The following is a 14909-nucleotide window of genomic DNA, read 5'->3' as shown; positions in this document are numbered from 1 at the left end:
AAAATCACCAATCTTTCTCTCTCTGAGGGAGAGCCCTCTTTCCCTGACCACTCGCCTCTTGATTAGCCAGAACCATCGTGCGATTCCCTGGCCGCCCTCCATTGGACAGACGCATGGTAGGCGGGGCAACTGCCACCATTCTGGACGGAGTCCCGATCGGAGGCGTTTGTGGCTCCGCCCAGCTCCTCACCTCTGGCCGTGTGCTTAATGGCGATCATGTTGAGTCAGAAACGGGGAGGGTGAGACACCCGCTCCTTGCCGATTGCCTAAGGAGGGACGCCATGCCTACGTTAGACTCCGCCCACAAGCGCGCTTGGTGGCGAGCACACGAAGAATGCCGCGAGCAGAGTGCTGTTGCTGTGAGTGCGAAGATGGTGTGGATGTAAAAATCCTAACAATAAAAATAACTCACAGCACATGTATGTAATTCCCATTAGACACAGGTCGGGGGCCCTAACTCGAAACACACACTTATTGAAATAACTAAGCTACGGGGACGGCTGTCTGTCTGTGTGCACAAGGCTTCCAGATTCGTAACAGTATGTCTGATGGTCATAGAAAGATTGAAAATGTTCCGTTCCATCTTTGTATTTTACCACTTCCTTGTCCTGACAGGATGGTGCAGAGGCCGCACCTACCTTTGAGTTGTCTCATGTGGTTTGATACATTTGGATTGGTACTTCACAAGCAGGGTTTTGCATTCTCACAAAGACGTCATGTGTCAGCTGGAAACCTGTCTGCTTGAATTATCTGGTGGACGTTAAAGATCCCACGGTGTCTTTTGACAAAGAGTATGAGAGTTGTTGCTGGTATCTTGACTCAGCCATCCTAAAATATACCAATTGTCTGTGCTGGGATTACGTTTGTGGGAGGGGGGGTGGTTATATATTACCATAGAACAGATAGGAATGTATAGTGTGGCATGGTCCGTGTGCTCGTAGATAGCCATCTCGATGTATAAGTAGGGAAACATCAGCTTAAAAATTATCTTGTCTGCATGTGTGTCACACAGAGAGTGGTGCATGATAATAAGTAATTAGGGATCATGGTTAAGAAAATTGTGTATAAAACCTCTATGTACATCTCTTCCGGGGGTGCTGGGAGATTTGGCATGAAAGAGGAGGAGGGCGGAGCAATGAACGCCTCCTGAGGAGCGGAACAATGGATTGCCTGGGAGGGGCGGAGTGCCACCCCAAGAGGATGGGGGGAGGCAGAGTTATAGACGCCACCAAGAAAAGGCTGAGCGTTGCCAAAGAGGAAGGAAAGTGAGAAGCTAAAAAGGCAGTTGTTGCAGAGAGGATGATCGAGGGAGTTGATGTGAGAGTTTTAGAGTGAGGAGAGGATGAGGGAGGAAAAAGGCAGTCGATGAGAGGATGTACGAGTCCAAGGAAGACTGAGGAGAAAAGGTTGAGGAAGTCGTCCTGCCTGCCTGCCTCTGCCTCTGATTGTCGCCCGAAGCCTGTTCGTCGCCCTGCCCATTTTCTCATCATCCTGCCATCGTCTGCTCACCTTGTCATCCTCCTCGTCCCTCCTCATCACCTGCTCATCCCCGCTGCCCCTGATCTGCGTCCTGATTTTTTTTTTCCTTCCCGTCTGTGATTGAGGTGCCTTAATTTCTTTACATTTCTTTTACTTATTTCCAAACACTTGAGCTCAGATGATAACAGAGACAAGTGATCATCCTCTCTTTGAGATTGGACATTCCAGGCACCCACCCGAAGGGACCGCCTCAGGTTAACCCAAGGAGGCCACCGTCTTGGGGACGACACCTCAGCACCACTCTGACACACTCTCCCACAATGTGACCCGGGAATGTTACCTCGTGGTTTCCCTCCTATCATCAAATATTGGGGGTTCCGAAGGCTTTGCCCCAATTCCGTCATCCGGTGAGCTGCCCTGCGAAGGGAAGCTGCACAGGAGGAACTCCCATGGGGTAGGTTTTCAGATTTTTTTTTAATGCTTCTGGAATGTTTTGCGGAATAAAGGGTTTTACGGTGGCCCAAGTGCAAATCCTGCCACCAACCTCCTCATAAGAAGTAACCCAACTGCAGGAGGATGTCCACAGACACAGTTGGGCACTAGATTTGGATGGCCGTTGGCTCACAAGGAGCTCCTCTGCCCTTTGACAGGTTTTGTTCTTTATCCTGCTTGGTGTCCATATCATGCACCCTCCTCACCAGAAAACCTGGTGGGGGACACGGTTGAGTCGCCAGCAACTTGACCATGGAACAGGTTAGTACAGGTTTACATGATACATGTAGCAAGTCACAGATCTGATCTTGCCTGACCTGACATGACCTCCTGGATACAAACTTTCTTTAAGTAACCCTCTCCCTATCAAATTCCAACATCCAGGCTCTCTGCTCACCTCTACTCTTTTGTTCCTTGTTTTTTCTCCCAGTGATTCAACTTCCACCCCTCTCAGTAACTGTAATCCTGCTCTTTTCTCGAAGGCTTAATGTGCAACTCTGCACCACCATTCCATGTTATATCCATCCACACCCAAGATATTTCCCCCCCAATTCACCCTCTGATAATTAACTCTCCTATATAAGCCATGCTTCATACCTTCAGGTGACTAAGTTTCTCTTCTTATGCTATCTCTCCTCTGTACCTGTTGGTTCATTCTCTTCCTTGGGTCTGCTTGCTGCCTCACTCTCAGAATGTTGCCATTCTACCTTCCATAAAACTCATTCGTCCAATTCCTTTTTTGTACTCAGTGTTGAAGTTTATGGAGGAGCTATAACCCAGAACAAAAATAACAGTAGAAAGAGAGGTAGGGGGAGGGGGACACACCAACAGCAGGATAGAGGGACAAGATAGAAGGGGACTTGGAGAAATATGATATGTAGGAAAGAATGAGGAGAAGGGGTGAACAAGATAAATACAGGTGCAAACACTCTATCACAGAAGTGGAAATAAAAACTGGAAATTTGGAAAGATATGGACTTGAGGGGGGATAAATGGGATAGAAAAATCATGGTTGTGGATGGAGGATGACCTGAAATGGTGGTGAACACCAATCTTGAAGCCCGAGATGGACGAATGAGAGAGAAGAGACTGAGGAAGTTGGATCCACAGGCAGGAAAATAGAGGAACCAATGAGTGGAGTGATCAGTGAGTCTGGATTTTTTAAGTTTCACCAGAAGTGAATTACTGGCAGACCACATGCGCTCCACAGAAGCCTACCAGGGACAGAGCATGGAAAGGGCAGATGGTGTAAAATGAGAAAGGAAATTGCAAAAAAAATACAGACCACTGACCACCGACCTGTCTGCGATGTTAAAGTGACAAATCTAGAGATTCAGTTTCATCACAGGTGATTCTAATAGTTTTGAAGACCTTGGTTTCTACAGCATCAAGCTGAGTAACATGTGAAGCAGGTGTATCAGGGGACTCAATGAAATTGTGGATGAGGCCTTACAAGTCGATAAAAATTCAGGTATGCTTCAGAAAGACTGCTCAATGAAGGACAATCAGTCAGCGACTAGCTTTGGAGGCCAACTTAGATATGTGTTTAACCCAAGAAAACCCATGGCTGATGGTGAGGCCCAAAATTTTGAGTGACTGAAACTTCTTCAAGAGGATTGTTAATGAGGTCAATGGAAGGGTTTGCCAGACTGTCTTTTTGGAGAGACAAATGAGAGATAAAGAGAGCAAACATCAATATTTTCTTCTTGCAGATATTTTCTTGAGAAATAAATGTGACATTCTTTGCCGACAAGAGATGCATTGTGGAGCTTCAAGGATCCATCCAAGGATCCTGGGAATGACATTGATGACAGAGAGACATGATCAGTATGGCAGTTGTTTTTATCTGCAATGGAGTTGCTGTTGACAAGTCCTCTTATGTCAGAACTTGGTCACACTGAAGTCATGAACATCCAGCTTACGGGGATCTCTGTAAGCGCAGTCAACAAGCCGCCTTACAAGGAGTTTCCTTTCCCAGATGGTTTCACTGATAATCCTGTTGATGTGGTGATAGGTGACTTCAACAGCCATAATCTATTTTGGGGATACTCAAAGATAAACTATGATGGGGAATTAGTTGAAAGCGGGTTGGATACAAGACAACTGCCTTTCATTCATGATGCAAAGCTACCAAGTTCCTTCATTAGCAGCAGATGAATACGGGCAAAAGCTCGGATGTGGTGTTTGCCTCAAACCGCATTGCTAACCAATGTGAGAAAAATTTCCTGGACCCAATTCCAAAAGTACAACTGGTATGGGATCACAGCAGACCAAGCTGCTCACCAGTTCTTTGTGAACAGCCGAGGAAACCCATGTCATCGTCCTTGAAGAATTAACCTTCCAAGGCCTGCTAATGATGACCAATTGTACTCAAACATCACCAGATCTTTCACCATGAGTGAACTACTACTTGGCATCAAAGTAATGACCCACAACAAGGCTGCCGGACGTGACGACATCCTGTCTGAACAAGTCAAGCACATAGGACGAGTCGCTCTTCAGTGGTTATGAGACATGTTCAACAGCTGCTTGACGACAAACAAAATCCCAAAGCTGTGGAGACCTGCAAGAATAATGATTGTATTGAAGCCTGGAAAAGGTCCTGCCAACACCAAGAGCTTCCAGCACTTCTCCCTGCTTTTTCACATGTACAAACTGTTCAAAAGACTCATTCTAAATAATCTAGCCCCCTTTGTTGACGAGTATCTCATCCCTGATAAAGCAGGTTTTAAACCTGGAAAGCCCTGTACAAGTTAGCTCCTGAATCTCACCCAATTCAATGAGGGTGGCTATAAGAAAGGGCTGATAACTGGTGCTACTGTGTTTAGTGACCTGACTGTGGCATACAACGCAGTCGATCACAATTATTGTGCAGAGGTTATTCCAAGTAACAAAAGATGCAAGACTGACATATAATTCAAAACATGCTTGCCAGTAGATGCTTCTTTTTGGACCTCAAGGGTAATCACAGCAGATGACAGAGACAGAAGAATGGACTACGTCAAGGCAGTGTTCTTTCTCCCTTCCTGTTTTATGTCTATACAAATGACCAACCCATTCACCCCAACACCAGGTGCTCCCTGTATGCTGATGATATCTGCATTGCATCCCAGGATAAATAATTTGAGAAAGTGGAGCAGTCCCTGACTGACACACGAGCTGGATTAACCAACTATTATGTCATTAACCACTTGCGAGCTAATCCAGAGAAGACACAAATCAGTGCTTTTATCTTAAGACAGGGATGCAAACTGAAAGCTAAATGCCCATTGGGGTGGGAGAAGACAAACCCTCAACCCCAGGCCAATATACCTCGGAGTTACTCTGGACCACACCCTCAGCGACAAATATGTCCTCAAGACAAAGCTGAAGGTAGGAACCAGAAACAACATCTTGAGTAAGTTGACCAACTCTAAATGGGGAACAGACCCAGGGAGCATACCGAAATATTGCACTCACCTTGTGCTATTCAGCTGTGACATATGCTTCTCCTGTTTGGGGCCCTTCCTCTCGTGCCAAAAAGATAGAGCTAGTCCTCTACATGGCCTGCAGAGCTATTTTTGTCTGCCTTAAACCAATACAAGTGGACAACCTCTATTTGTGATGTGGTATTCCTCCACATCTGATCACTAGGGCAGTCTCACAAATAGAAAGAACCAAACAGGAACGTGACTCTCACCACCCACTCGTTCAATCCAAGCCAGCAACCAAGAGATTTAAATCCAGGAATAGTTTCCTTCATGATGTTCAGCTCCTGGATGGTAAGCACCATAGCTGCAGGATAGATGCCTGGTTAATGCACCTGCAATCAAGACCTCACAAATTGCCACTGGACCCAGAGGATCGAGTCCCTGCCAAAAGGAGCCAGTGAAATATGGCCTACCTGTATCTCAATCATCTCAGGACTGGAGATGGACACTGCAGAACCCTTATGCAGAAGTGGAGATATAATCAAAATGGCCCAACTGATTGTGACTGTGGATAGGCTCCTCAAATAATGGAGCTTCTCCTCGATTTTACCAGAGCCTTGTGGACCAGACAATCTGAAGGCTATCAACTCCTCTGCCAGAGTCTGTGTTTTACAGTGGCTGGGAAAAAGTATAGCGACAAAAAGAAGAAAGAAGAAGTGAGTGTGTGGTTTATCAGGATTTAAAGACATATTGCAAGTGGTTCACCAGCTCGTGATTCCATCAAGTTCTGTAGAGAAGGAAGAGGTTGCAGTCTGCCTATCTGTGGGATTTTACAGTGTGAAGACATCAGCAAAGAGAAAAAAGGATTTTCCAGAGAGTTTGGGAGATTGTTCATGAAGATTAGGAATAGGATGGGGCCTATAACACTGTCTTGTGGTAATCCAGCCTGAAGAGGGAAAGGAGATGAAAAGATGCTCTTCCTTCCTTCCATACAAGTGCAGCTTCATCAGGATGAAGATTACCACAGGATTACATCAGGATGAGGGCAACATGTCGGCCATAAGAGTTGAGGAAGTCAGTATGAGGCATGTGTGGAAGCGGCCTTGGATGACATAGGCAGAGAGTTTGGAGAGCAATACAAGTGCCAGACTGCATTGAATGCTCGAGGTATGTCCAGAGAGACGGTCCGAATCGCATGTCTGACATCAAGAGCCTCCATCCATTGTTGGGTGAGTAGGAGCAGCATGTCCTGGATGGAATGAGACCCGGTTTGAATGCATACTGATGACCTGAGATAAGACTGTTGGAGAAAAGGAAGGATTTTACGTCAACAGAAATTATGGATTCCACGACCTTGCTGATGAATGGAAGTAAGCTAATCGGTTTGTAGTTAAGGGGATCAGTTTTTTTCACCTTGTTACCTCTGCCACCGAAGGTGGATGGAGGTTATATTTTCACTCCGGTCTGTCTGTTTGTTTGTTTGACTGCGAGCAAGATATATCAAAACGTTGTGGACGGATTTTGATGAAATTTGGTGGACATTTTGGGTGTGTCACAAGGAAGAATTGTTTCAGTTTTGGGGAAGATCCGAATCTGTATCCGAGAATTCTTTCAGTGCTCCTTCACCATTGAGAAATACTGTTACGAATCTGGAAGCCTTGTGCACACAGACAGACAGCCGTCCCCATAGCTTAGTTATTTTGATAAGTGTGTGTTTCGAGTTAGGGCCCCCGACCTGTGTCTAATGGGAATTACAGAAATGCACTGCAAAGTTATTTTGATAGTGAGGGTTTTCTTTTATTTTTACATCCACACCATCTTCGCTCTCACAGCAACAAAACTCTGCTCGCGGCATTCTTCGCGCGCTCGCCAGCAAGCGTGCACATTGGCGGAGTCTAACGTAGGCATGGCGTCCCTCCTTAGGCAATTGGCAAGGAGTGGGTGTTTCACCCTTCCCGTTTCTGACTCAACACGATTGCCATTAAGCACATGACCAGAGGTGAAGAGGTTGGCGGAGCCACGAACGCCTCCACTCGGGACTCCACCCAGAAGGGTGGAAGTTGCCCCGCCTACCGTGCGTCTGTCCAATGGAGGGCGGCCAGGAATCTCGCGATGGTTCTGGCCAATCAAGAGACAAGCGGTCAGCGAAAGAGGCCCCTCCCTCCTTGAGAGAAAGGTTGGTGATTTTTTTTGGACGAATGGCGGAGATTGATCTCGTCCTGTCGCCGGCGTCTGCTCTCATCTCGTCCTTTCGCTGGAGTCTGGTTCTCCGTCAGCTCGAGCGCGTCTGGTCTGCTTGAGCGTGGAACGCATCTCTCGACACTGAGCACGAAACGCATTCCTCAACGCTGCTCTGATCTGCTGGAGCGCGGGTCGCATCTCACTGGCGCTTGGCTGGCCGCATCTCGACGCCAGTCTGGTTCACTCGTCTCGTCGAAGACCGCACGAGGCGGGAAGGTCCCTTTCGTTTATTTTGTGTGTGCGTCTGTCTGTGGGCCTGTCTTAAAGTAGGTATTGTTAAGTGCTCTTTGCCTTGTACATACTGCATTTCCTATAGTATAGTTGGATAACTCTGCTCCTTGCGTGCTCCCCCCTGCCCCCCATTATAAATAAATCCCCTGTTAAATGTTTCGGCTCATTTTTGTATTTCTTTCATTGGCTTAGCACAGTGCGGGTTGGGAAACTTGGGAACGGCAAATTGTACATTTAGACCGACGGGACCTCGGTAACCATCTGATCGGGTTACGCACAGGTCGAGCACAGAAACGACTCATCCCATTTGAGCCCCGTCGAGGGTGTGAATACTCGGAAGTTCGCCACATGGGCCTCTAGGTATTTTGAAGTTTGGCAAATAACCCTGTATCACGTGGTTGATTTATTGATGATTCACGGTCCTGTAAGGGACCCATACCGTCGGAGTTTTCCGAAAGGTACAATCTAGAGAGTCGACCCTACTGCTCCACGTAGCGGCCGTGCTCGCCGATGCCCGGCCCACAACAATAAGGCCAACATTGAAATAGAGTTTATAAAACTAAATCTCAAAAAGTTATGGACAGATTCGGACAAAACTTGTTTGAGAGGTTAAGTATGTGGTAAGGATGGATTTATTCCATTTTGTTGAAGATTCGGATCCGAATACGATAAAAAAATTATTTCCATTGAGAGATGGAAATTGAGAGATTCTTCACCATTGAGAGATGAGGCCAAAACGATATACAGTATAGCATGATATTTCAAAGAGTTGTGCATGAGTTATGACAAAACTCGATGGATTAGTTGGTTATGTGAAAAGAACTTATATTATGTTGGTTATAGTTGGTTATAGAGATTTTGGTTCAGGTCCGGATCCAGGTTATGTTATGCATTGATGTTTGCTAACTTCCAAGCAGATGGGCAAATTATAGGGTGAAAACAGCAGAAATGACCTCGGACAAATTATCGAGTGAAACAGCAGAAAGAGGATGTGCAAGAGCTGCAGAGCAGGATTTTAGATTTTAGGCTGCATGAGCTGATGCCCTCCGATCCAGTTCCAGAATCAGTCGAGGATTTCCAGAAACTTCTCCACATTCTCAGGTGCAAAATACACAGAATCCAGGAGCAGTTGGGTATATGGATGGTGTGTTTACAGAGAGTGAGGGGTTGGGGATACAAGATTTGGAAGTAAATATTAAAAATACAAGAAGCCTTGATTTTTCTCTCCTTCAAAAATACCTGATGCATTTTCCTTTCTTTCACCATTCCTCCCTCCACACTCCCGACCAACTCCCCCTCTCCGCCATTTTTTTATTTTTCCAACATTCCCCTTACTTTCTGAGTCAATACTTGATAAATACTGCTTATAGAGGACGATATAGAGCTTATAGAGGAGGAAACATTTGGAAATTTAGGCCCATAAGCTTTCAAAGCTGTGTCCTATTAAATTGGGAAGGGGGAAAATAGTTTAAACGATGGAGTGAAACTCTCTCATTACATTTCCCATCGTCCTAGCTTACCACGCACATTAACAATGATAATGGAAATTAAACAGGATAATTGATGGAAAAAATTGATGTGACATTGCCCGGCAATGTAAGCTCATTACAATGGAGAACAATTATTTTGTCCTTCTGGAATATTGATATACAGTATTTTAAAATTAATTGTTCCATGCTTTGATCCCTCCAGATGGACCCTGTGCAAAAGGCGGTTATCAACCACACTTTTGGTGTATCTTCTGTGCCAAAGAGAAGGCAGCTCATTACTTGCAACATTTGCCGCCTACGCTTCAACTCCCAGGTAAAATAGAGGAAAACATTAATGCCCTCCCTCCCCTTCCTTCCCCAGTCTATTTCAGCTAATTGCAGGACAAAGGCCTCAATCAACTCATGTTGAGCAGTGTTTGGCATACCATGCTTGCTAAGTGTGGATGTTTGGCATTCCATGCAGCTTGCCAAGTGTGGTGAGAGTAAGAAGCCATGGGATTCGAACCCACATCAGCCAGTGTATAAATAAACAATGCTGAAACTAGTTGATGAAGCAAACTTCGCAAAGAATAATCACCTAAAAATAAATTGCAAAAAACATTTAAAGCTGTGATTGTTTGTTGCTTTCCCATCCATGATCTGAGACCATAGTAAGTATCTCACATTGTGTGAGTTCATTTGCACAGCAGTTGTCAAAGGTTGTGTTGCGGCCAAACACAGGGATTTTCCTGCTGGTACACCTGCAGTTTTTGCTGAATATATACCTGAGTGCTGACTGCCCAAAACACCTGTCCTGAATTTTAGCTCCTCCAAGCTTTAAAAATATTCTTCTACTGGTTAACTGTGTTTGTCATCTAATCTCACTTCTAGTGCCACCTTGTAGCTTATCTTCTCATCCCATATTTTCACCTTCAATGAAGTGACTCTACTCAATTTGTCCCAACAGTTTAAACAAGTCATTCAGCAGAAAACTGTGTTGATTTATACATTATCACTTTTATTTTTTCCTCATGTCAAAGCACACCGACATCGAATGTCCTCCTCTCCTTGCATAAATTAAATTAACTATTGCTCCATAATTATGTTGTGGTTCATAATCCAGCAAAAACGAGCCTTGGTCGTGAGCTGTGGTTTAATCATCACACTGCTTTTGGATGCACACACAATCATCGGTTTAACAACTGAATCCAGAGAATCCTTGGGATTCACAGCCATAAAAATACTCTTTATCCTTTATATCACATAAATTTCAGCTTTACAAATCATAATAATTATGTAGAGATTAATTATTGGAGACAAGGGAGGGTCAGAGGAGAGAGGAAGGTGATAGATGGAACGGTGAAGGAAGCATTCGGAATGCGCAGCGTGGGAACATCCTGACCGTGCGTGGCCGGAACACTTCCCCCGCACGCGCTCTGATGAGCGGCACGACGTGCTCACAAGGACCTCCGCGCGCCATGGCACAACAAAGGCGGTAAGTACCACCACGCCAGAAAGGCTCTCTGCTTGAAGCTGGCAACCAAAAGGGCTCATGGTGGGTAGGCGGAGAGGAAGGATGATTCCGTGGGTGGAGGAAGTGATTGGAATGGGTGGAGATCGAAGGTGTTCTGCGGAAAAGTCTCCCCTTTCTTCCACCCTCCCCTTTCACTTCTTCCACCCCACCTCTATATGAATGCCTCTTGTGGTGTAAATTGCTCTATTTACTGATTTCCTTGAGAGGCCCTGTTCATCGAAGGGCCCTGTTCATATGCTCTTGCCTGCTTTTATTTTGTGACTGCTTCCATTTATGCCTCTCTCTCTCTCTCTCTCTCTCTCTCTCTCTCTCTCTCTCTCTCTCTCTCTCTCTCTCTCTCTCTCTCTCACTCTCTCACTCTCTCTCTCTCTCTCTCTCTCTCTCTCTCTCTCTCTCTCTCTCTCTCTCACTCTCTCTCTCTCACTCTCTCACTCTCTCTCTCTCTCTCTCTCTCTCTCTCTCTCTCTCTCACTCTCTCACTCTCTCTCTCTCTCACTCTCTCACTCTCTCACTCTCTCACTCTCTCACTCTCTCACTCTCTCACTCTCTCACTCTCTCACTCTCTCACTCTCTCACTCTCTCACTCTCTCACTCTCTCACTCTCTCACTCTCTCACTCTCTCACTCTCTCACTCTCTCACTCTCTCACTCTCTCACTCTCTCACTCTCTCACTCTCTCACTTCATTCCCATTGAGGGTTGTTATCTTTGGAAAGATTTGTCTTTTCCAAACTTACCGTCTTGCTGATAAAAACCTTAGTCTGAAACAGCTGTGCAAGACTGCTTGATGGAAGCTTTTGGAAATGCTATGACCATTTCAGTGGTGATCCAACAGGATAGTGCACAGGCAGTGCAATTATATTTGAGCCGTCTCGTCCGGTTTAGATTTGAGCTGTCTGATTGGTGCTTCACGCGCAGGATGTTGTATCATGAAGTGCGTCATTCCTCGGATGGATGTTAATCCGGGTGTCCCATCGGCTGGCATTCGTTGCTGGACGCTGAAGATCCTATGATTAGTTTTGTGAAGAGTAGACTAGTTATTGTAGACACAGAAGCCAAATTACAAATTCCTGTCACATTCAGTCAAATTCCTGGTTTGAACAGCCGGTGCATGAAATATGGTTCATGTTCAAAAATTTCACCCCGGCGACCCGACAACAATTTGGATCATTAAATAATTCAAATAATTTTTGACCATTTGGGTAGTGTTTCTTGGTAGTTGCCTTTCAAGATTTATTTAATTCCCGTCTCATGTGCAGCAATTACTTTTCACTCGAGTCAACTGTTCGACCAATGTTTATGCTTGTCTAAAATACAAATTATGCACTTACTTCCCATGTTTGTCATGTGCTTGTGTCGTTCTTTAGTTTATCTAATCAAATTGATAGCTGGTGCATTCAGGGAGAGTGCATTCTTAAAACTGATAATCTCTTTACCTACAGTCGGATTCTGAGATTTCTTGCCATGTTGGACAGGGAGAACATTTGAAAAAATTTTTTTTTATGTTGATTATAATCCGAATGTGGTCCAGGAGCTGTTAGAGTCAATAGACAGGTCTTGTTTTGGTCTCTTTTGAAGGTTACCGAAAAAAGCAAGGACAACAGTGAAGAAGGAATCGGAGGAGATGGTTGAATATGTGGATTTTGAGTGGCTTGTATATTGACAATATTTGCAGTTTGAGGCAGGATGAGTGTGACAAGTCTTCTGGTGAGAGGACGAAAATAAATCAGTTGCAGGTTCATGTTATTATTTTATCTTTGTTTGATTATGAGGGTTTTGGGCAGTTGTTCCTTTTTACAAGTTGCGTTTTGGTGTCCATCCCAACTTGTTACAATGGTGTGAACAGATCGTTGACCTTTTGGAAATATGTGTATGTTCTACACCTCGTAAAATTGGGAATAAGACGATTCAGAATAACATTTGATCTTTGAGTGGTGTTTAGGATTTATTTGGGACTTCTCGTGTTATAAAATAAGAAGCATGAATTTAAAAAGATGATATAACAACATGAACATTCTCTTTAGCAATATCTTGAGAAGTGAGTATCGCCATTGCAATTTCAGATTGACAGTGGCTTTTTCCCCTCTACAGTCAAGTCTAGGTTCATGGACACCACAACTGCCACTATTTATTTAACAGCCCAAATATTCCCACCTTCTTGTGGGGTCAGCTGGGGAAAGTTTTTGACTGGAGTCATTTATGAACCGGCTGCCCGGGCCTGACGTTTGACTGGGGATGCAGGAATTTGGAATCTCTGGGAACTAGTGATAATTAACTTGCCCATTATTCAGAAAATACAGTAAAACCTTTAAGTCTACTGACTCATGCTCGCAGATCAGATGGGTCTCCAACTGACCGCCTATTTGAGGGACAGCATGTTTTGTGATGCAACGTCCTGCCTGCTGACAATCTTGTTTGGCCGAGATTCAAACCCAGATTATACAGTTCAAAGTTAAATGCACTACTGCTGCACCATCCTGTTAGATATGGAAGTTCATGGACTAAAATTCACAAATGCATCAGAATACGTGAAGTGGAGTAGCAGGCATGAAAGGACATAAGGACTTCAGTTGATTAGTTAGGTATCGGAGCGAGTGTATGTTTTGACAAGTTTTTTTTCCTCATTTTCATCATCACTCGTTTTGTTTTATGACTATTAATTTCCTCATTAAACCTTTGTACATCTGCATTGCTTGAGATATAGATTTTGATTTGCGAGAACAGTATATTCGGGATTCTATATTTTGTAAAACTTGCTCAACCATTGCTCTATTCTGACCTATGCATGCCCTGCTTATAAAGGCTGAACACCTTAACTGCGTTAAAACACTGTCAGTGTATTCTCATGATCCATCCATCCATCCATCGATCCATCCATTGGGACCAGACTCTGTATAGAGCGTGGGTGTTGCCGAAGCAGTCTCCTGGGCTATTGGGAACAATCCTGGATGGGTTACCACTCCGACACAGAACACTCAAATGGCTCGATCATCCCAGCAAGCTGGTACTTATTTTGCCGACCTCAGAAGGATGACAGGATGAGTCAACCCCACCTGTTATTTATTCAATGACAGAGCATAATTTGAATTCAGGACCTAAGGATCCCAAGCCTGCCACCCTAACCATTAAAAGCCAACGCCAGGGAGATTCTCGTGATCAAGGTCGAAAAGGAGGCGTCACTGCTTAGCATCCTTCCAAAGATGAGTTTTTAACGGGCAGGCCCATCAGACGTTGCAGGAGTGGCAGACATCCCCATGGCACGATTTTCTGAATCTTGACTCGGGTGGAAAATTATTATTAGAGAGGTAATCTCTCTGCCAGAAAGTGACTCTCGAAAAAGAATATGCGATTGGGATGTTTTCTATCTATAAGGAAGGATTAATTTGACTGTGAGCTTAACACTCCCTTGGTTCTATTTTGCTCCCCGCTCATGAGCAATTACCAATGCCTCCCCACTCATGAGCAATGTTCAAATGACCCAATTTTAATAGTGTGCAGCATGTGGAGGTATAGATAACCTTTACTCACAGTTCTAAGATTGGCTCTTTCATTTCTCTGAATGTAGCAGCGTGTGCCTTTTGAGACGTCTTTTTTTTCCTGCAGCTCACGCCACCCCCTCTCCTCAATCCGCCTTAGCTACGTGCACTTTTCTTCCCACTTACTTTTTTTTAGATCCTCGTGGAGGATCTCAAAGTCTTACTCACGTTGTTGTTCTTGTGGACTTTTTTGTATCACAGCCTACAGTTTTCATTGAAACTTCCTGAAACTCGGCGTATATATGTAAAAATACCCTGCGCAGACAGTAACCATCTCCGATTTTGAAAATTCCTCCGAGAGAAAAAGTTATGACGTCAAAATATCTCCGCTAATGGAAATTGCCGAAAAAATTATCTCCGAAACTAGGCAAGCTTTTTGAATTCTGTTTGCGGGAATCGAACAGGGCATTAGCAGAGATTAATTACCGCACATATGATACATCACTCTGATGTCATATCAATTTTTATGACGTCATTCCTATTTTTGACATTTTTTGTTTCACAACCCAGAGTTTTCAT

The 14909-nt window shown here is 44.6% G+C and overlaps 1 protein-coding gene across 7 annotated transcripts in view; it reads left to right on the top strand.

Moving 5' to 3' along the window:
- Nucleotides 1–14909, top strand: part of LOC147021813 (zinc finger protein 385D-like) — a 406813-nt gene that overhangs the window by 205629 nt on the left and 186275 nt on the right. For all 7 annotated transcript variants that reach the window (XM_085892201.1, XM_085892198.1, XM_085892200.1 and 4 more), the window contains one exon: nucleotides 9546–9656. In XM_085892201.1, coding sequence (XP_085748327.1) covers nucleotides 9546–9656 — 111 coding nt within the window. The remainder of the gene's footprint in view (nucleotides 1–9545; nucleotides 9657–14909) is intronic.

The sequence above is a fragment of the Eptatretus burgeri genome, chromosome 8 (assembly GCF_056783735.1).
Source record: "Eptatretus burgeri isolate ZD-2024b chromosome 8, Ebu_testis_v1, whole genome shotgun sequence".
NCBI classification, from domain to species: Eukaryota; Metazoa; Chordata; class Myxini; order Myxiniformes; family Myxinidae; genus Eptatretus; species Eptatretus burgeri.
This window is presented reverse-complemented; position numbering and strand designations above follow the sequence as displayed.